The sequence below is a fragment of the Corylus avellana genome, chromosome 2 (assembly GCF_965113065.1).
Source record: "Corylus avellana chromosome 2, dhCorAvel1.hap1.2, whole genome shotgun sequence".
Classification (NCBI taxonomy): domain Eukaryota; kingdom Viridiplantae; phylum Streptophyta; class Magnoliopsida; order Fagales; family Betulaceae; genus Corylus; species Corylus avellana.
This window is the reverse complement of record NC_142491.1, coordinates 24826948-24847863: the sequence shown is the minus strand read 5'-3', so window position 1 is coordinate 24847863 and position 20916 is coordinate 24826948. Positions and strand designations below refer to the sequence as shown.

Sequence of the window (20916 nt, the reverse complement as noted above, 5' to 3'; positions counted from 1 at the left end):
CCTACTAAGTTCAGCGTCCTCTAAAAATTCTGAATATATAGACTCAACAATTCTAGGACTAAATGAAGAACAGTAAAGCCTAAACCCCTTGGAGTTTACTGTATAACCTATAAAATTCCGCTAGTTGTCCTTGAATCTAATTACCTTAGGTGTGGATTATAAATCCTTACTATAGCAGGACAATCTCATATGTGTAAACAATTTGAACTTGATTTCATTAATTCCTTAATTTAGGCGTCTTAGGGACAACCCTGAATGGAACCCAGTTAAATGTATACACAGCGGCTTTCAAGGCTTCACTCCATTAGGAGAATAGAATATTAGTATTACCTTTCATGTCCCCTTTTCGTGTACCTACCATAATACTATCTGCCTCTATCAGATCTTACGATCTTGACTTCCTTTTGTTTTGTTTCTCTACTTCTACCTTATAGGTACTGGAAGCATTTAATGCCAAACCTTATGATTTAGAAGATAGAGACACATAAACCTTATATGGTTATTACCGAAAGAGATATGATATCTCTAACCATTTAGGCAAGAAGTATGGAAAAAGGTTACACTTGTACATGATCTCGAGAATTTCAAAAATCCTTTTGTTGGCACCTTTAGTGGTATAGTTGGTCTGCTTTTCCTTAATGCAGTCCACATAAATACCAAAGATAGTAAATTTCAAGAGTCGTAAAAAACTCTATCATTTATCGACCTTTTATTCTTTATAGAGATATATTCCAATCTCCAATGCCATAACATAGAGGATTTCCTCATTCATAAGACTCTGTTTTATGTCAACATTTATATGCAGGAATTTTCAAAAAATTGGAATCTAGATCAATTTAAAATAGACCCTTAATTTAATATTCCACCCAAAAATTTTAATAATGTTCAAACTTGATTTTAACAAACTAAAATAGAAATTAAATTTCTAAAAGAATTGTGGAATATATAAAAACATTATTAAGGTCAAATAACATAATTGAATTTTCAAAATTAATCTATAGATCCCAACAACCTCCAATTGTAAACAAATATTATTTAGAAAACCCTGCATTATGTTGACAACGTGGACCGCTTAACCAAATTCAATCCACACAGAATTTAGGAGAGCCAATAAAAGAGATTCATGACACAGTAGATGAATGAGATTACCTTTATTTCAAGTCATTTATGATATTTTATGCAATCATTCTTTATATGCCCATAATTTTCCTTAGTATAAGAGAAACAAGTATCTTAATTGCCATAACACTTTGTTGGCACCTTGTTCTCATTCACCAACTATTTGGACATGATTGCCTATCAAGGTCTTTTCTATAACATGGATTCTCATGTCTTAATCTCTCATCTTCTTGAACACACATGATCAGAAGTCTCTTTATTGATCAGTTATCCTTATGTGTGCCACAAGATATTTGAAAAAATACCATATTTAGATGAGAGAATTTAAAATAAAATTGACCACAATGACTCAAAAACTCAACCTTTAGGGACTTTATAATGAACTGTTATGTCCTTCATTTCCATAATGTGCTCAACCACATTTGAAACTGTAAAAGGTTTTACTTATTAGGGTGCAGGCTAAAGCCTTATTGGAACTCACTAAATGTTCCTCAATGACCTTTCTTTGGCCTTAAAACATTAAGGAATAAAACCTTAATACTTTCCTTGATATGAGATTTCATGAACGTTGAAACTTAAGCGATTTAAATCACTACAATCGTTCATGTTTAATAATCTCATGTGGCGTACTTGATTCCGTGGGAGAAGGTGATTCGTCCAAACGAAACACCAATTCAGTCTCCAAACACCCCAAAGTGAAAAACACATTTTTCTTTTCAATCATGAAAAATAACCACTATGAATTATTGGAACATAAAATACTAATAATTAAAGCAGTAGGAATACATCCAGTAACCAAGAAAAATTATATACTTTAATGCTATGAAATAACCTTATTTAAATTAACCAGTGTTAATTTAATAGTAAATTTCAACCTACATGTGGGCAAAGGTGCATCACGCATGAAATTTACTCTTTATTAATAAGACTAATAAATTTAGCATTAATAAATAAAATTTTCCGTACCTGTGGGCCTAAGAGAAATTTTATTTTCAATGTTAAATTTACTATCTTATCCTAATTAACTCATAAAAATAAAAACGTCCCTGTGGGGATTGGCAAATTAAATTTATGAATTAATTACAACACGATGTTAATTTTCTTTATGAAGTTCATATATATAATCTTGATGCAATTATCATTATAAAATCAGGATGCTGTAGCTCTCCCAAAAATTATTATGACAATTACGACTTCATTAACATCGAATTTATTTAAATTAACCAATGCTAATTTAATAGTAAATTTTAACCTACCTGTGGGTAAATGTTGCATCACGTATGAAATTTACTTTTTAATAGGACTAATAAATTTAACATTAATAAATAAAATTCTCCGTACTTGTGGGTCTAAGAGAAATTTTATTTTTAAAGTTAAATTTATTATCTTATTCTAATTAAGTCATAAAAATAATAACGTCCCTGTGGGGATTAGTAATTAAATTTATGAATTAATTACAACAGGATGTTAATTTTCTTTATGAAGTTCACATATATGATCTTGATGCAATTATCATTATAAAATCGGGATGCTGTGGCTCTCCCAAAATTATTTCCCAAAATTATTATGATAATCACGACTTCATTAACATCCGATAACTGTATAGATGCCAAAACTAAAGTTTCCAAGAATAAAAGACAAAACCAACATGTCAGTGGGTAAACAGTATTTTTCTAAAGTATAACCGGATAGTGTCCCAGGTAAGTGAGGGGGCGCACAACGGCACACTTAAGTCCCAAGACTTGCCTTGCCAGAACTTTCCGATTGCAATTTTGGATAGTACCATAAACATTCACCAACACATGAGGCTTAGTTAATTATTCTCAGGTCCAGGCATCAAACAATTTATATTTAAACAATTAAAAGAATAAATATATCCTTCAGTTCATGTATTAAAGAAACAATAATTTAATACTGAACAATTTAAATCATAAGATAAATAAAAATGTAACATTATAGCATCATAAACTGAATAGCCTAATGGTCTTGAAGTGACCTTAGGCCCTTTATCCCTCAAGAACCCAAGTTCTAAACCCACTATGGCCCAAACCGTTTTCCCCCTTTTTTTTTTTCTTTTTTTTTTTTAAAAATCTGAATGGGCTATTATATTGGGTCTTTCTTTATCGGGTTGGGTCACTTTATTGGGTTACGGGTTAGCTTACTTAATTTCCCAAGCCTTTTTTTTTTTTTTTGGACTGGGCCAATGGCCCGCATACTGACCCGGTTTCCTATGGGTTAAAAAACCCTACCCGAAAGCCTCAAGTCCTGACCCAGAAAAATCCCAAACCCTAGCCATCACACCCTCCTCTTCTCCATATGCCGCCGCCGCCGCCCTTTCCTCATGCGCCGCCCACGCAGAACTGCCATCCAGACGGCCAACCTTATGTTCCGACCACCAAGGGCCGCCGTCCAATGGCCAACCAGCTTTGGCGAGCGGAGAAGGGCAACCGTTTCGGCCAGACCACGGGCTGCCACTGTCATCTTTACGGGCTGCCGCTCACTTTATGTGGCCAACGCCGCGGCTAGTGGGGAAAAAACGGTGCTCACCGGCGGCAGGAACTCAGCCATCCAAGGAGTTCCATCCGCCATACACCACCTTCATGGGCTTCTGGTGGTTCGGTCTAAAATGGTGCTTCAGTGAGGCAAAAGGGTGTTGGTTCAATCAAAACATATAGTGTATCCAAAAAGACCAACACCAACAATTCCCTTAGCACCTCTGGGTTAGACATGGTGTCTGTGAGTTTCAGTTTGTTTCTTGTACTCATGGCCGTGGCTTTAGCTTGTTTCAACAATATAGAAACAAGAAATAAAAAATATATACTAACATGCCGTGGGTTTCATGCTTTATGTTGGTCACCATATTTTGTTTCAATAATCAAATAAACAAAATAAATATTATTGAAACAAAAATAAAATTTTACAGCAGGCATATCTAAAAATGAGACTGATCAAATATGGCCTAGGGAAGGCTCTGATACCACATGTAAGAATTCAATATATAATTAAATGCTAATTGACAATAAAATTAGCAGCGGAATGAATAATTATATAAATACCTCTAGCTATGCTTTGCTCAAGTCAATTGAAGAACAACTTCACAGCAACCAAATCTAGAAAAACTAAAAATATTGAGAGGTTCTTCTAACCTATGCCAACCAGTGAGTGTCAATTGATGGAATACACATGCCTTATTTATAGGTAGGTCAGGGAACTCTCAATTAGAGCTGTTACCTTAATTATTCCTCCCATCAAGGAATAAAAATCAAATCAATACAGCTAATTGATTCCACAAAAATAAAATCATTAATGAAATCAAATACTTGTTCCACAAGAATTAAATCAGCAATTTAATTCAGAATATTTGATTGAAATCAAAATACTTGTTCCACAAGAATTAAATCAGCAATTTAATTCAGAATATTTGATTTCACACAATAACCTTTAATTGAAATAAATTATTAAACACCGTAATTTTATAATTACAATAATATATGTGACATAAGGGACATATTTAAAATGAAATTTCTTACGCTCGTCTCTAAAAGTTGTTTTCGAGAACAAAAACAGAAAACCATTTTTTTTTTTCATTAAAAATAGAATTGTTTCTGAAAATAGTTTTTAAAAATAAGAGAAAATTTCACTTTAGACCATTGAACTACCAAGAGTTTTGATAAGACCTCCTCTAAATTTCAACAACTCTTAATTTCACCATATAAACTTTCAATTTGATGCAATGTACCTCCCTCCGTTAGTTTTAAAACATTAAAAGTGATAAAATGGCCATTATACCCCTAATTTTTTTTTTTAATTTCAAATTTACCCTTAATTAAAAATTAAAAATTAAAAAAATCACAAGGTGACCCACGGTTGGGTCACCTTGTGACCCTTTTTTTTCTTTTTCTTTTTTTTTTTATTAAAAAAAAATTAAAGGGTAATTTAGTCTTTTTAAGAGTTTCTGTTAGAGTTTAATGGAAAAAATTAATGGAGGGGGGTAAATTACATCAAATTGAAATTTTAATTAGTGAAATTGAGAGGGTTTTTTTTTTTTTTTTTTTTTTTTTTTTTTTTAAATTTAGGAGGTCTTATCAAAACGCATGGTAATTCAAGGTTCATTTATGAAGTTTCCATAAAAACAAAAAAAATAGTAGTTAAAGTGCTTGAATAATTGTTTTCAAAACATCTTCCACTTAGGACGAAAACATAAAACTCTTTGATGTTTCTACTATTTTTTTATTTTATTTTATTTAAATTTTAGGATAAAGTCTACTTATTCCCCTCAAATTATCACCTCAATGACAATTTTCCCCCCAAATTATCAATTGTGACAATTTATCCCCCAAACTATCAAAATAATGACAATGTACCCTCAATGCTAGCAAAATGACAAAATTACCCATATAGAATTTTTAATAAGAAAAAAATATCCTTAAAATTTTGAAAAAAATAATTAAATATATTTGAAATTAAAATTTAAAAAAAAAAGTTGAAAAAAAAAAGTGGTGGTCAGGGCGACTCTGCCGCCCCCCAGGTGCATAGGGTGGCTGATCCACCTCTAGAGGGTGGATCGGCCACCACTGAATATAATAGGGGTGGCCGAGCTATCCCAGGGATGGTTCGGCTAACCTCGAAAAGTTTTAGAAAAGCCACCCCCAAAAACATCTCGGGGGTGGCCGGCCACCCCATTAAACACCTTGGGCCACCCCCAGAAACATCTTAGGGTGGCCGGCCACTCTCGAAAGCACCTTGGGCCACCCCCAGAAACATCTTGGGGTGGCCAACCACCCCCAAAAACATATTGGCGGTGGCCGGCCACTCCCGGAAATGGCTCAGGGGTGGCCAATCCACCCCTTGGTGGGTGGCCGGACCATCCTGAGTTACCTAGGGGTGGTCCGGCACCCTTGCTTTGTTTTTTACTTATTTTTTATTTTTTATAAATTTTAGTATTTTTGTTTTTATTCTAGTAAGGTCAATTTTGTTATTTTGTTAGAATTTGAGGTACATTGTTATTGTTTTGGTAGTTTGGAAAGTAAATTGTCGCAATTGATAATTTTGAGAATAAATTGTTATTGAGAGGGTTAAGTGGAGTTTTCTTTAAATTTTATGTTTTTTCTACCTATTGGGTAATTTTCAAATTGAATTGAACAACTTCCAACACAACCCAACGAAGCAATAAATACTTGAAAAAAAAAAAAAAAAAAAAAACAAAAACAAAAACCAAAAACAAAGTAATAAATAAAAACAGGACGGTGAGACATGTGTCTATTGTAACAACATGCAGTAAAGGCATTGTCTGACAGAAGCAAGATAAAATAGCATGATGGCATAACAAGCAAGATAAAAGTATTTAAGATAATTGGTTCCACAATGGCATAAGAAGTTGTTCCATATTAATGATTCTTAAAGCGACTGTCCTTATATCGAATCCACGATGTGCAGTAAACCAACATAAATCAATAGGCCATTTGCTTTTTTTTAAAAAAAAAAAAATTAAAAATTAAAAAAGACAAGCATAAAAAAATAATCATAACTATTTTATCTGGACGTAACTATAATAGCACTTGCTCACTGAGAGCTGTACATGAGGGACTTATGCGGTAAAAACTGTAGTTGCTTTCTCAAGTCCAACGAAATTATAACCTAACTTAGTCATAGACTGACACAGTTTCATTACGGCATCAGTAAGACTCAAGATGATTAATACTAATAGGATTAAAAATTTTCTTTTTAAAAGTCGAATTCTTACCTTAGTACATGCTTAATCACTTAAATTTTTTTTTTTTTTTTAAACCACTAAACCATCACCACTTGATCTTAGATACATGAAGAAAAATAATAATAATAATAATACTCACAACAATAAACCATGTTGTGTAAATCCACTATCTTTCCACGTTGTTATGCTATATCCTAGGCCCTACAAACGCATAAAGAACCGAATATTAAATAATAGTGATGTGCTGAATATTTTGATGAAACAGAATAAATAAACATTTACTTACAAAGAAGCGATAGTATACGAAAAATGCAAGTATTGGTGAGGTGCTTAGAGATTCACATGTTAAAAAAGTAAGAGAAGAAAAAATACAAAAAAATTGTAATTCATTATACTAAATGCAAGCTTTTGTTTCAAATAAAAAAAAAAAAAAAAAGTAATTCTCATATAAAGACAAGATTTGCAAGGCCAATTAACATAAGTTCTTCACTCGTTCATTTGTTTCTCTCTTTTTTTTTTTTGCCCCACGACCCCTTCAATAAGGCCTTAACGTGGCTCTACCACTACGTAAATAACAAAAATAATAAATAAATAAATTGAAAGGCAGCCGAATCACTCCACAATGGCCATGAAGTGGTTTGTCCTCCTCATTTCAATGGCTTGATTCGTGCTAATGTTGCACATTAACCAATTATGTCAATGTTTTTATTTCGCATAATTTTTTTTGGAGAAAAGTTTATGTGTTCCCCTCAAACTATCATATAATTGACAATGTCTCCTCAATTACCAAAAATTGTTAATGTTCCTCCCAGTAACAAACTTACCTTTAGTAAAATAAAAACAAAAGTACTAAAAGTTCTAAAAAAAACCTAAAACTAACCCCCACAAAAAAAAAAAATTCCAAAGGTGGCCATTTAAAAAAAAAAAAAAAAAAATCCTTTTTTAAGAAAAAAAATTATAAAAATTGAAAATTTTCGTTTTTTTTTTTCTAAATTTTTGTTTCAAATGTTTTTTAAAATAAAAATTTACGTTTAAAAAAATAAAAATTTTCGTTTTTTAAAACTAAATAAAAAAATCATTTTTTTTAAATAAAAATTTTCACTTAAAAAAAATTAAAAATTTTCTTTAATTTTTTTTTTTAAAAAAAAATATTATTTTTAAAATTAAAAATTTTTTCCTTTTTTTTTTTTGGGCATTCTTGTCTTATTGCTAGTATTGGGGGACATTAACAATATTTTGGTAGTTTGGGAGGACATTGTTACAATTGAAAGTTTGGAGTGACATTATCAATTGGTTGGTAGTTCGAGGAGGGTATGTGGATTTTACCTTTTTTTTTTTTTTTGGTAACTTCACTGAAAACCCCTGAACTTCCACCTGATTTGACAAAGCCTCCCAAATTTCAAAATCTCTCAATTTAGTCTCCTGAACTTTCAATTGCTCTCAATTTGAACCCCCCCGTCAAATTTAGGGTTTAGAAATACAGAAAAAGACCAAAATATCCCTAATTTTCTTCTTCTTTTTTTCTTTTTAATAAAAAGGTTTCTGAATTAAGGGTAAAGTTGAAATTTTATAAAAAAGTCAGGGGTATAAACGTCATGTGATGTTTAAAATTTGACGGAGGGGTCCAAATTAATTGTAATTGAAAGTTCAAAAGACTAAATTGAGAGATTTTGAAGTTTGGAGGAGGTTTGTCAAATCAGGTAGAAGTTCAGGAGTCTTTAGTAAAGTTACCCTTTTTTTTTCCTTTTTTTTTTTCTTACCTCAATGCATGATTAATAATTTTTAGAATTCATAATTACAAGGACCAAAATTGCATCTATCCCTTAAAAAAAAAAATTCTAAAACTTATGGATAACGTCGTCCCAATGAAATTGGTTCATTGGGGTTGAATGGGTTTGTAATTTTTATCGCTCTCTCTAAATTCTAAAATAATATCTAGGAAATCTGAAATTTTCTACAAGGGAAAACTTTACTAAAGACCCCTAAACTTTCACCAAATTTGACAAACCCCGCTCAAACTTCAAAATCTCTTAATTTAATCCCCTGAACTTTCAATTGCAATCAATTTGAACCCCTCCGTCAGATTTTAAACGTTAAATGACGTTTATACCCCTAACTTTTTTATAAAATTCCAACTTTACCCTTAATTCCAAAACGTTTTTTATTTTTTAAAAAAAAAACAAAAATTAGGGATATTTTTGTCTTTTTTGGTATTTCTAACGGCTAAATTTGACGAAGGGGTTCAAATTGAGAGCAATTGAAAGTTCAGGAGACTAAATTGAGAGATTTTGAAGCTCATTGCAATTCCTAAATCTCTAAGCCCTCTCAACCCTTTTCCATGCCCAAAATTGATGGACATGTTTGTGCTTTGCTCTGGGTTTCCCCAGACCCTCTTCAGGTCCTTACCCCTATCAATTTGGGTTTTGTTCTGAATACCCTCATTGTGAGAGTTGCTTACTTTATATAGAAACTGTTGGGCTAATTACAAGGTTGAAAAGCAACCATTACATTGGACTATGCAACGTAAGAATAAACACCTATCAATTATATGCATATATACAATATACTCTTCTATATATAGCTAGAATATATGTTGCCTTAATAGACTAGGCCAGCACATATCCAGCTGTTAATTCTGCCAACATCCCCCCTCAAATTGATGTGGGCGATCGAGAAGCATCAATTTGTCAATCAGGAACTGATGTTAAGGATGAGAGAGAGCCTTGGTGAAGACATTAGCAGTTTGGTGTTCAGTGGAAATGGCTTCACGAATGGAATGATAATCCACTTTAATATGTTTGGTGCGCTCATGAAAAATGAGATTGGCAGCAATCTGAATAGCATTGGTATTATCAGCATGAAGAGGAGTAGGAGTAAGCTGTGGAACACTAAGTTCGCCTAACAATCCTCGAAGCCATACAATTTCAGAACTGGCAAACGACATAGCCCGATATTCAAACTCGGTGGATGACTTTGAGACACATGCCTGCTTCTTACTTTTCTAAGATATAAGGGCATCACCAAGAAACATACACCAACCCATAACAGAACGACGAGTATCCGCACAACCAGTCCAGTTGGCATCACTAAAACCCTCCAATTGTAAAGAATTCCCTAAGGTAAAAAACAAGCTGGGACTAGATGTCCCTTTGAGATATCGAAGAAGACGACGGACAGCGGCCAAATGTGTCTGGCACAGAGTCTGCATAAATTGACCGACCTGCTGAACAGCAAACGAGATATTGGGTCGAGTAATGCTCAAATAATTCAACTGCCCACCAGCTGCAGATACATTGAAGGATCAGATAAGGTGTAAGAACCGAATTACCGTCTTGAAGGCCTGCTAAAGAAACAAGTTCTTGGGTATACTAATGCTGATGTAAGAGCATGCCATTCGGACAATGTTGAACCTCAAGTCCAAGAAAATACTATAGTGGACCAAGATCTTTCATATGAAACGAAGATTTGAGGCGCTGTTGGAGCTGCTCAATTAACTGGAGATCAGATCCAGTAATCACAATATCATCGACATACACAAGAAGTATAATGATCCTAAGGGCAGTCTTGCGAAAGAAGAGAGAGGAGTCATACTGACTCTGAGTAAAAGTGAAATCCAGTAGACTAGTACGAAACTTTTCAAACCATGCCCACAGTGCCTGCTTCAAACCATACAGAGGCCGCTTTAAGCGACAAACCTCAACAAAAGGGGAAGGAAACAAGCCAGGAGACATAAATATTTCTTCCTTCAGATCACCATGTAAAAACGCATTCTTCACATCCATCTAGCGAAATGACCATCCTTTCGAAACAACAATGGCCATAATAGTGCCGACAATACTCATTTTGGCCACGGGAGCAAATGTTTCCTTATAATCAAGCCTATACTCCTGCCGATTCTCGAGTGCCACCAGACAAGCTTTATATCTTTCGATAGAACCATCAACACGTAGCTTGATGGTGTAGACCCATTTGCACCCAATAAGTTTAACTCCAGCAGGACAAGAGACGATGTCCCAAGTGCGATTGTCCTGAAGAGCGTGAAGTTCATCCTGCATAGCCTGGTACCAACACTCTTGAGTAGAAGTGTGAGAATAAGACTTAGGCACATAAGTAGTATCAAGAGTAGCCTGAAGAGCGGAAGAAGAAAAACTATACCAATCCGGGGGCCGGGAAACCCTAGTAGACTAGCAGGGCTCATCCAAGACAGGATTAGGTGGCGGTTCAGAGGAAGGGAGAGGCAGTGGGCGACATCGTTGATACACAATACCTAGCTTAAAACGAGAAGGAGTACTGGACACATCATCAAAAGTAGAGAGTGAAATAGAGGAAGAAACAAGATTAGTACAAGACGAAAAGAAATATTGATTTAAAAAAAAAAAATCATGTTGCGAGAATTATGAAGCTTGTTAGCATCCGTATCATAACACACAAACCCTTTATGAGAGTTACTATAGCCAAGAAAAGCACAGTGAACAGATTGGGCAGCAAGCTTGTGACTTTCAATGGGTGGTAAGTGAACAAAACAAACGCAACCAAAGACATGCAAAGAATTGTAATAAGGAGGAACGCCAAACAAACGAGAATATGGAGAATCAAGATGCAAGGTAGGAGAAGGCAAACGATTAATCAAATATACAACCGTAGATAATGCTTCTACCCAAAATCTAGGAGGGACAGAAAATTCAAGCATCAATGTATGAACAACATCTAAAAGATGTTTATTCTTACGCTCGACGACGCCATTCTGCTGAGGGGTGTATGGACATGAATGCTGAGAGAGAATACCCTTTTGTTGGAGAAAAGATTGAAAAGCATGAGACATGTATTCTCCCCTAGAATCTGAGCGTAAGATCTTAATACAGGTAGAAAATTGGGTTTCTACATAGGCAACAAAAGTTTTGAAGGTTGAAAACACATCAGCTTTAGAACAAAGAAAATAAACCCTCGTGAAACGACTGTAATCATTAATAAATGTCACAAAATACTTGTATTGAGCATGAGAAAAAACATGACTCATACCCCAAACATCAGAATGAATAATTTCAAAACATGTAGAAGCACGACTACCCTGCAAAGGAAAAGGTTAAGATTTGCTTTTTCCTAGTTTACAAGGTGCACAATCAAAAGACAAGGAAGAAAACTCATTTGTATTACTCAAATAACCATGTTTCATAAGATGTGTCAAAATTACAGAGTTGGGATGACCCAATTTCTTATGCCAAAAATGGTTATTATTATTAGCAATAGCAGAACAACCAACAGAAATTGAACGAGGAATGGAAAACAATAGAAGAGAAAAAAGACGTCCCACTTTAGGCCCCTTCGCTATCTCCTGTCCTGATGCTTGATCTTGTAGATGACAACCAGAACAATCAAAATGAAGAGAACAATTTTCTTCTACTAATCGTCCAACAGAAATGAGATTGGCAGATAAATCAGGAGACACGAAAACATTAGTAAAGGAAGACCCCAGATTTCCAACCGCAATAATAGGAAGAGTACTGTTATAATGACACAAGATTGGTATATTTGAAAACTCTCTCTCTATTGTGTTTTTACCATCCATATACATCAATATATATACACAAGACATTAGTGTCCGTTACAAGAGGATCCCACAGATTGTGGGTTTATTGATTATAGGATATTACAAGGTGTGGCTGTCATTCTTCATGATTTATTTTTTGATATTCTCATGCCTTTTTAGTTGTAGCTGGATTCTTGTTTGTTGCCTTCTAAGTGTATTCCCACATTTTGTAAATCTCTTCTGATGTGCACTTGCCTTGTTAAGTTTGTATCATGAGCTGGCATGGTAATGGCATGATTGACAGTTGTAACATTTGTGATATGTTGATTTTTCGTAATGAGCTGAATGTCCTCAAGTGTCTTAATATGCCCCCTCAATTGAAGCGGAATGACCATGATGCTGAGATTGTCACGTAAGGTAGTGAATCGGGTTGACACCATGGGTTTGATGAAAATGTCTGCTTGTTGATCTTTAGTAGAAACGAAGCGGATCACCAGATTTTTAGAAGCCACTTTATCCCGGACAAAATGGAAGTCAATCTCTATGTGCTTGGTATGGGCGTGAAACATGGGATTGGCGGTAAGGTAGGTGGCTCCAAGATTGTCACACCATATGGTGAGTGGTGTTGCCAAGAAAATGCCAAGTTCTTTAAGAAGTGACTGAATCCATTGAATTTCAATTGTGGTATTGGCGAGAGACCGGTACTCGGCTTCGGTACTAGAGCGGGAGATAGTTCTTGTTTTCGAAAACTCCAAGAGATAAGATTAGTCCCAAGAAAAATGCAATAGCCGCCGGTGGAGTGGCGATCATCGGGGCAGCCAGCCCAGTCAGTATTGGAGTAAGCATGTAATTGAGTGGGTGAGTTCCGTCGAAAGAATAAGCCATGAAATAGAGTATGTTTCAGGTACCTTAAAATTCGTTTGACAGCGGTCCAATGATTAATTGTTGGATGTTGGAGAAATTGGCAGACTTTATTGACAGCAAATGAGACATCTGGCCGAGTGAGGGAGAGATATTACAAAGACCCGACAATGCTTTGGTAGAGAGATGGATCTTCAAAAGCCTCTCCATCAAATCGAGACAAAGTGATGGATGAGGACATGGGAGAGGTCATGGTCTTAGCATTGAGCATGTTGGATTTCTTAAGGAGGTCCAAGATATACTTCCGTTGAATTTATGCTCAATTGGAAGGATCTCAATTCCCAGTCTACCAGACAAGAAAAAAAAAATTGAAGGCTACACTACAGCGTGCTAGTGCTACGAAACTTTCTAATCCGCGTGAGTGGTGCACAGTACAACTTTCTAATCCAATTTCAAATTCTCCAAATTTCTCTTCATCCTTCTTCCTGTGTACCCAGCCCCAGGTACCCTTTAAATGTTCATTATGTTCTTATATAAATTCATGGCTTCTCGTAGAGATATTTAGATTTAAATTATTCTTTTAAATTAATTGTTTTAATATTTATATTGCTATTCAGGATTTACCGAATCATCGATTCAGCCTATTCTTGATAATGACTTCAACGAAAAATTGAGGTAGGTAAATATGTAATTAAATTTTTAGATTTAGATTTAAATTATTATTTTCAATTGATTGTTTTAATATTTATATTGCTATTAATTCAGTATATTCTTGATAATAACTTCAACAAAAATTGATGGATGTAATTATGTAAATATGTAATTAAATTTTTAGATTTAAATTGTTCTTTTCAATTGATTGTTTTAATATTTATATTGCTATTAATTCAGCATATTCTTGATAACAACTTCAACAAAAAATTGATGGATGTAATTAAATTTTTAGATTTAGATTTAAATTGTTCTTTTCAATTGATTGTTTTAATATTTATATTGCTATTAATTCAGCCTATTATTGATAATTGTTTTTATATTTAATTATTTATGAATATATATTTGTAGTTATCTGAGATTATGAAGAAAAACAACGATTCTATTAAGCTCCAATCAAATTCTAAACGACCTCATGTTGAAGTAGATTTAGCAAATCTGCCCTCAGATCCTTGCTTTAGAAAAAAAAATGTGTGATTATCATTCTAGTGATAGAGACCAAATTCGAAGAGCATATCTACAAAAAGGAGCTTGTCAATCTTTTGACCATGATTTTCCAAGAAAAAAGTTTGGACAAACAATGCGTCGTTTTAATCCAACATGGTTTAAAGAATATAAATGGTTGGAGTACAGTAAGGAGAAAGATGCTGCATATTACTTATATTGTTATCTCTTCGAATCGGACATTGGAAATCAAGCAGGGGGAGAAACTTTTGTTACTGAAGGGTTTAGTAATTGGAAAAAGAAAGAGAAGTTCGAAGGTCATGTGGGGGCTCACAATAGTGCACATAATCAAGCTCGGCAAAAATGTGAAGCTTTGTTAAACCATAAACAAAGTATCATAACATTTTTTGACAAGCAATCGGATCAGCATAAAATGATATATATGACTCGTTTGAATGCATCAGTTGATTGTATTCGCTTTTTACAACAACAAGGATTAGCATTTCGTGGCCATGATGAATCTAAAGGTTCAAGTAATCAAGGAAATTTTCGTGAATTGTTGCGGTTTCTTGCGACACATAATGAAGAAATTGACAAGATAGTCTTAGAAAATGCTCCTGAAAATCATCAAATGATTGCACCATACATTCAAAAAGATATAGCAAATGCTGTAGCAAGTGAAACTATAGATGCTATTCTTAAAGATCTTGGAGACTCGTCATTTGCTATCCTAGTTGATGAATCCCGTGATATATCTGTTAAAGAACAATTGGCAATTGTTTTGCGTTATGTAGATAAGCGGGGCCATGTGATGGAACGTTTTTTAGGCATTACACATGTTAGCACTACCACAGCTCCAAAACCACAGCTGCAAAATTAAAGAAGACAATTGATTCAGTGCTTAGCAAACATAATTTAAGTATTAGCAGATTGTGAGCATAAGGATACGATGGAGCTAGCAATATGCGAGGTAAATTGAATGGCCTTAAAACACTTATTTTGAATGACAATTCGTCTGCCTATTATGTTCATTGCTTTGCACATCACCTTCAACTCACTTTAGTTGTTGCTGCCAAAAATCACATTCAAACTGCAACTTTTTTTAGTTTGGTCAATAGTATCTTTAATGTTGTTGGACGATCATGCAAACGTCGTGACATACTTCATGAAAAACGAACTGCTAAAGTAGTAGAAGCACTACAAAATAATGAAATACCAACTGGTTGTGGCTTGAATCAAGAAATGAACATAAAGAGACCTCGTGATACGCATTGGAGTTCTCATTATGGTGCAATTATTAGTCTTTTTACCATGTTTTTTTCTGTCATCGATACGGTTGAAGACATAATTGAAGATGGTTTAAATTATAAACAGAGAGCAGAAGCAAGTATATTAATTCAATCATTCCAAACTTTTGATTTTGCTTTCAATTTACATTTGATGAAAAATGTTTTGGGGATTACAAATGAGTTATCTCAAGCACTCCAACGAAAAGATCAAGATATTCGGAATGCAATGAAGCTAGTTGAAATTTCAAAGCTGCGCTTACAGGCTATGAGAGAAGATGGGTGGGATTCCTTATTTGAAGAAGTTTCTAAGTTATGTACCAAAAACAATATTCTTGTCCCCAATATGGATGAACTTTATCAACCTCGATCACGACGAAAAGCTCAAGGCATGAAAAATTCACACCATTACCGTGTGGAGCTTTATTATACTGTTATAGACATGCAACTCCAAGAACTTAACAGTCGCTTTAATGAAGCAAATTCCGAATTATTACTCTGTGTTGCGTGCTTGAGTCCAGATGACATGTTTGCGTCTTTTAACAAGGAGAAATTACTTCGTCTTGCTCAATTCTATCCAAATGATTTTTCAGCAGTTCAACTTATCACTTTAGACAACCAACTTGAAACATATATCGTTGACATGCGTTCTAATGATGAATTTGCAACACTCAAAGGCATTGGACAACTTGCTGAGAAATTGGTAGAGATGAAAAAGGATGTCGTATATCACTTGGTTTATTCATTGGTGACATTGTCATTGATTCTGCCAATTGCGGCAGCATCTGTTGAGAGAGCATTTTCAGCAATGAATATTGTTAAAAATTGTCTACGCAACCAAATTGGAGATCAATTGATGAATGATTGTTTGGTTACGTACATTGAGAAAGATATATTCAAGACTATCAGTAATGAATAAATCATGAAGCAATTCCAAGGTATGAAGACTCGTCGAGGACAATTGCCTTAGTGCTAGTCATGACAAAACAAATTGTAAGTTATATTTACATGTTTTAGAACATAATTAAAATTTTTGTTGAATTATTCACTTATTCGGCTTGTTATATTTTTGTTAAACTTTATTTTTTGTATTCATTTAAAAAAAAAAAAACCATGCCCCTCATGGACGAATTTCCTGGGTTCGCCACTTTTGCCGATTACTGTTTTGGAACTCAAATAGCTCTAGAAGAGGGATGGCACCCGCTGTGACTATCATGACCTTGTTTCCAATAAACACGTAATGAATTGCTCCTAAAATCAATAGCATGTCAAACAATCAACCAAACAAACAAAAGAATATATGTCATCATTCAAAAAAATGAAAATTGTAGAAAAGAATTTCTTGTATGCAGATACGTAGTTAACTTTTGATAATGAAAATGTGCCATGGATGTGAATTCATCAAGCAATACTTAAATTTTCTACAATCGAAAATGATGCTCTTTTGAGAAAAAGGACCAGGGAGGTTGCTTTCTTCTTACCCCAAAGTGCTAATGCTAGAATGGGAAGGGGGATATAAATCAAGCTCTGCAAAAACAAACTTAAAAATATTGCATCTGTACACCACATAAGTCGGGATTTGGCCCCAATTCAGTCATATGGTACCCACTAGAAATATTTTCAACTAGGTTCCAGAAAAAATAAACAGGTTATTTCTAATAAACATCACATAGACATTCATCATCATATTGAGAAATGCAAACAAAGGCCTAAGAAATCAGATGCAAAATCAACCAAAGTGCCAATGCTTATTTTTAATTCTCAGCACATTAACTATGCATTTTATAAAAAAAAATGCCTTCATTGAAAACCCAATTGAACCTTTTGGCTCCTGAGAAAAGTATAAAGTTAAGCTCAATTTTTGACATTCTCAAGCATTTTACTTTCTATTAGTTCATATTTCTTGAAAATCCATTTGAATTAGGATGTTAAAGTTAAGAATTTTCAGCATTTTATATGAAAAAAAAAAAAGCATGTTGTTCTAGTGAACTCAGCCTAACACAACCATGTAGGCTGATTAAAGTTGACTTTTGAAAATCTCGAATGACATGCATATAATTTATTTTTACCCCTTTTTCTCAATTTTTTCAGCCACCCAATAAACAGTAAGTTCAAGAGGGTCTAGATTCTTTTGTAGCTCTCCTACAGGACGCAAACAAACAGATTCCACATAATGTCGAAACTAAAAATAAATTTGATTAGAGGCATTAGCAAGGAAACTCAAGATAACTAAAGCATCACCACCGTGCTTTCCATCACAAACACAGATTATGAATAAATAAAAAACATCAGAATACAAGAACCCATGTACATGTTGATTTAAGTTTAAATATATCAAAATACTGAAAATTAACACCAAACCAATTAAGCAAAACCCCCAAAATAAAAAATATCATACTCTTTTTCATTCACCGAATCCATTGTTCCACTCCTTTTTATTTTACATATGCACTTGAATCATGGCTTTCCAAGCTTAAAAAATAAAAAAAAATAAAAAAACCAGATGCAACCAAACAATAAAAACAACCAAAACCAATAACAACCACCTACATCAACCCCCAATTTAATAAAACTAGATAACCAAAACCTAATAAATCCAAAACACCATCCCAAGAAAAGCTGAAGAACAAACAAGAACCTTTAAGCACAGAAGAACATAACACAAAACCGATGAACAACATTTAAAAAATAAAATAAAATGCCAAAAAAATAGCTTAATTACAAATGACAATCTACATATGCAAAAAACATAACACAAGACCCAAAAGCAACAGGATGAAAAACCCTCCAAATATTAACCAGAATAACAAACAATAATTAGAACCAACAAATGAGAAAGAAAAGTAACTAGAGCAGAGGGCTAGTTGACCTGCTGCGCTGTTGATAAAATCTCCGTTCAAGGCCAGCAACAATGACTTTAGGTGGCTTGAAATGCTGCCACACCTTAGTAAGCCTTGGCATCAATCAGATCTACCTTACACCCCTCAACCTGACACCGATGTGGCTGAGTCCCCTGCACCACACCACCATAACCCCTCTCGTGTTTCCTTCTTTCCCTTCGCTTGAACCATCAATACGAGCTTTGCAACCACCAAGCAAAATGAGATCAAACATTCAACTCCAACCATCCCCAATCTAAACCAAAAGAGAGAAAAAAAAAAAAAATTAGTAAAAGAGCCCAAGCGCAATCATAACTGAATAGATCGGCAAAACAGGGTGCTGTAAAAGAACGGAAAAGAAAAGAACTTGTAAAGGAAGATTACTTGCGATCAACGAGGACACAAGCTTGGGTGTGAGAGATTCTTACTTGGGAAAAATGAGCTGCCTCTCGTTGGCCGTGGTGAAGATGGTGAACACACGGCGGCGGTAAAGATGGTCAAAATGTGCTTACGTGTTTATAAAATTACATCTACTAGAGTGCAATAAAAAGGTCACCACTATATTAAGCCATGCAAAGCATATCAATATTTCAAGTAGAATGTGGTCCAATGTTTCAACCCCAAATGCATACAAATACATTGATTACAGGCCATAAAAGGCAGATTAGCGTAAATGCAACCAATGAATATTGAGGCACAAGTCATAAAGTGATAGATTTTCTGATCTGAACTAGCATTACACTATAAATTATGTGGAGGTAAGCTAAACTAGCATTTTAGACTACAATTTATGTGGCAAATAGAATTGAGATTGAACTAAATGCATCAATGGCAGTAAAAGAATCCTCAAGTTGATGATGACGAAGACAAAGATGATGACCTCCACATATAGGTATCTACCCTCTTAACTTCTTTGAATGCTATAAATCAAGTATTCTAAGACGGAAATGATATCACACAATTTCTTTCACAGCAGTATGTTACATCATTCTGATGTATCTCTGAGAAAGCTCTGCAAATGAATGACACGCTGCAAGAAATAACCTTCATGTGTTAAGATGAAGTTCTTTGAGGTCTAGGTGACTACCTGGGCAGCCCACTCTTTGAATCTAAATTTCATTATGATGTCAATAATTAAGGCGTTATAAGCAACAATGAAAGGGCAAGGGAAAACATAGCCATCCTAGGACAATGTATATGGGACATGTGTAAAAAAGAATGTTGTTTTTACTTTCAGCTCCTTAGCATTTTGGGAAAACATACACCATCTCAAATAATTAGATCTGAACCTAATTATGGCTAAAATACATGCAATGTCATGGGATGTTGAGAATGCATTGGAGATAGCCAATTATGACAAGCTTCTGCAATTTGGATTACAGGTAAGTAAAATCTGGTTTTGTATATCTACATGTATATAGAAGGAAGTTGGGTATGGACATAGATCCTTCCATCTATTCGGTGTATTGGCTAGCAATTGAAATCTTTGATAAAAACTAAAAATAATGCACATGTTACACGCGTACAACTAAATGTAGGGATAAATCAAAGGTAATGCAAGGATAACAACTTTTAATCATAGAAACAACATAGGTAAATCAAAGAAGCACAACATAGGCATACAACTACATACAAGGATAAATCAAAGGTTATTTTTTCTTAAAACACCAAAAAAATGTGCTTACAAATATCCTGAATGAAAATTATCTCAAGGCTATAAAGAAGTTATCTAACACAATACATCCCACGGAATAAGCTAGTATTATAGACAGTGGACCCAACATCACCTATGATAGCTAATAAGATCTCCCTTTTCTTTATAAACCTTAAAACCGTTTCTCCAATATGCAATAAAAAATCATCAAAATAGGAAGTCAAGCCTAAACACAAACATTTAATATGCCATAAGCATGAATTTGCAAAGGACCCATGAGAAAAATCACATGAATTTGACAAAAAAGATAATCATTTTTACAATGAAACGAGGGTTTCAATACCAATATCATAATCAATAAGCATTTCACCTAAAATAGCGAGGAGCCATACTAGTGAAAAATGAGAGGGTGTGCAGAGGACGTGAATCATTGCTTTTACAAAAGCACCAATCCATGTATCGCGGATCATTGCTTTTATAGAAGAACGACCAATCCATGTATCCCGGACTTGTCGCCGGGGAAACTCGTTTTCTGCAGCTCTTTCCCTTGGGCATGGTAGTCCCATCCACCGGAGAGAAAGCCGGCGATTCAAACATCAAAATGGTGCAGCCCTTTCCCTTAGGCGTGGTGGTCCCATCCGCCGAAGAAAAAACCGGCGATTCAAACATCGGAATGGGATTGCAACTCCCATTCTCAAATAGACCCACAAGTTGTCTCGCCG

General features: G+C 34.4%; 2 protein-coding genes across 2 annotated transcripts; both read left to right on the top strand.

Annotated features, from left to right (window-relative positions):
• The first annotated feature begins 12886 nt into the window (after positions 1 to 12886).
• Positions 12887 to 15255, top strand: LOC148587550 (uncharacterized). Its single transcript, XM_088512676.1, has 3 exons — positions 12887 to 12974; positions 13838 to 13895; positions 14565 to 15255. Exons 1-3 carry the CDS (start codon positions 12887 to 12889, stop codon positions 15253 to 15255), a joined length of 837 nt encoding a protein of 278 aa, XP_088368802.1.
• A 362-nt stretch (positions 15256 to 15617) lies between these two features.
• On the top strand, positions 15618 to 16580 carry LOC148587549 (uncharacterized). The gene has a single exon (XM_088512675.1). It carries the CDS (start codon positions 15618 to 15620, stop codon positions 16578 to 16580), a length of 963 nt encoding a protein of 320 aa, XP_088368801.1.
• Positions 16581 to 20916: the final 4336 nt, after the last annotated feature.